The 2,838-nt window shown below is 38.3% G+C and overlaps 1 pseudogene across 1 annotated transcript in view; it reads left to right on the plus strand.

The window, feature by feature from the left end:
* Positions 1-844, plus strand: part of TEOVI_000706200:pseudogene — a 1,173-nt pseudogene extending 329 nt beyond the window's left edge. The window contains exon 1 of the mRNA in view: positions 1-844. This exon is cut by the window's left edge and continues 329 nt beyond it. Within this exon, the coding sequence occupies positions 1-844 (844 nt within the window).
* The last annotated feature ends 1,994 nt before the right edge of the window (positions 845-2,838 follow it).

Here is a 2,838-nt window from a genome sequence, read left to right on the forward strand (position 1 = left end):
ATGGTTCACAAAACTAGCCCTGGGAAAAGAAACATCTGACTGGGCAGAAGTGGCCAAAAACTATTCACTAACTCCAGGGGAAATAGACGACAGCTGGAAGACACACTGGACAGCATGGATTTCGGCACACAAACGGCTTACCTCTACAGACAACATTATACCAGAATTAAAAGGCGTGAGGCAAGGAAAACTAACCGCAGAGCAAGCTGACCAGGCTTGGCTACTCGTAACCACAGCACTGGCCGAAGCGGTGGAGCTGCGAGCTCAGATAACAGCTGATCAGGAAACAGCAAACACACAGAATAAACAAAGCGTGAAAGCGATCTTAATTCAAAAATTTTACGGAGCCAAAGCCACTGATAACACCTTTGATGAAACCAAAGCGTTAAATGGTGCAACCAACTCGCGAACCACAGACTGTGAGGGCCAAAAGGCCACGAGCGCAGCCGCGGTAATGTTCTGTATATGTGTCAAGGACAGCAGAGCCAACCTAGCCACACCTTGCTTCCGAAAGCAGACTATGACCAACGCCTGGACAGACGCTTCAGCCCCGGACTGGAAACGGGAGTTTGGCGAAGTTTTTGGCCACTGTCTTCACCGCAAGGTATTCCAAGCAACCTCGGCAGCGGTGAGTCAGCTAGCACACAACATACGTAACGCTATTAAGGTCATAAACAGCCATGGCTACTATGGCGTGATCCACGGCAGCGACCGTGATGGTCAAAATAGCAGTGGCGCATGTGGAAAATTCACCAGATACGGTACATGCGGCCAGCAACTACGCAGACAAGATCCATGGGCTGGACGATCTAGGAGACCTAGCGAACTGTATCAGCAAGAGTAGTCCATCGCAAGGCACAATGCGCTTGAAGCAAGCATGAAGGCGCTGAAGAAGCGAGCGCACCCTGTTCCACGTGCGGCCCTAACAGTCCAAGCAGCGCAGAATCCGACAACAGAAGGGATTCAGGGTCCACCGATTCAAGTGATCAGAGCTCAGAAGCCAAAGTATAATGAAAAAAGCTTAACAAAGGAAAAAAATGTGAAAACCTTGCATATGGGATAAGGAATAAAATGATGAAAAAAAAGGTGCATGCTAAGTGAAAAAGACAAACAAAAAGCAGCAGAGTAAGCAAATAAAGAAACAGGCTGGAAAGATGGGAAATCTGACTGCAGCAAAAATTACCACACAACCGGAATGTGAGGCAGTAAACAAGGATGCCAAAAAGCATTGTGTATGGAGTGTGGGAAAGATAAAGAGGATGAAAAAGCAAAAAAAATTAAATGCTTTGACTCCAGTTATCTTGTAAATAAAAAATTCGCTCTGATTACTGCTTCCCTTATAAAACCAGTATAATTTCAGTATTTTATCACTTTATGGATTTTTTCTCAATTTATGAAGTTATATGAAATTTTCGTGCTTGATAGACTTCGGTAAAATTTATAAAATTTAATATATTTTAACACTTTTGTAAATTCTTTGCAAAATGTGGATAACCAAAAACTGTAAAATCTAAAATTACAGTAAAATATATATCATAGTGTCTATCGATATCAAGTAGTAAGGAGATATAGTATGAAAAATAAGTTAAATTATAATTTTATTTATTTTGTCTATTCTATGGATATTAATTAGAATTATTACAGTATTATCAATAATAAATAATAAATAATAATAGTAATAATAGGAGTGTGTTGTAAGTGTGTATATACTAATATTTTAATATTTTGAGCGGTGGTTGTGGTGACTAAATGGCTGGCGATCAAATGTACTCTAACCAACGAAAATGGTATAATGGAAGTTGCTGGGTAAGGAAATATTACAGCATGAAGAATATTTTTAAAAGCAAGCAAATCCACAAAGAGGGAAATGGAAGGGAATGAAGAAATATTCGCAGTTTCAAATACAAATATAATGATTGAATACGTGATCATAAGAATGAGAAAAAGGAGACAACAGGAAAGAACCAGAGTCTATTTTATGGACAAAAAGAAGTCAAAACGCTAACCGAAGCAATTATTACAGAAGACCAGAAAGGAAATAGAATACGGAGAAAAATAAATGGAATACTCAAAATGGCGGGGAGTAAAGTAGTATACAACGGCGTAGGGTACACGATGATGCACTGTACTGCGGGCTGGAATGGTTAGAAAAAACTTCGAAGATAATGCTGCTTCTGTTATATTTAATGTGATTGTGAATTTTAGCATTCATCTCCAAACAAGAAAATTAAGAAGCAGAAGCAGAAAAATGGATTGAACAAGTATGAAGTGAAATTGAACTCTTATTACCATATACAGCAATACGCGTGAAGGTTTGAGTTAAGTAATATAACATTATTTGGAGGTTGATTTTAAACTAGAATTAGTAATATATTACCCTGGACAGAAAAAAAAGTAAAAACTTGAAAACTACCTGAAATGACCAACATGAACTAATGAAGAATTTTTACAAAGGATAGAGAATCAATAGTTACACTTTCCAAAATCCGTATAGGTATGCTGACAAACACTACGGCCCTTCGATAAGCTGTTATTTAACATAAGATTTGATGCTGATGCACAGCTAAAAGATCGGTTTTATAAACCAAAGCTACAAAAATGTAATTTACCAGCTACACTGCTCAGTGCTAAACGCTATAGACCCAAAGAAGTGCAAGATGATAATACTCAGAAACAAAGAGTCATTCATGACCGGAATATATAGTGGTATTGCTTGGTTATTATGACAGCGTGTATTGAGTTGCCGCCAGCAGGAAATGATAGCTAAGCGCAAGGTTTGAAAATTTAATCGTAGAAATATGTATGTTATTTTTTAAAGATACGTTGCAATGCATTAAT

Source organism: Trypanosoma equiperdum (assembly GCF_001457755.1).
Source record: "Trypanosoma equiperdum strain OVI genome assembly, contig: ctg_1578, whole genome shotgun sequence".
Taxonomy (NCBI): Eukaryota; Euglenozoa; class Kinetoplastea; order Trypanosomatida; family Trypanosomatidae; genus Trypanosoma; species Trypanosoma equiperdum.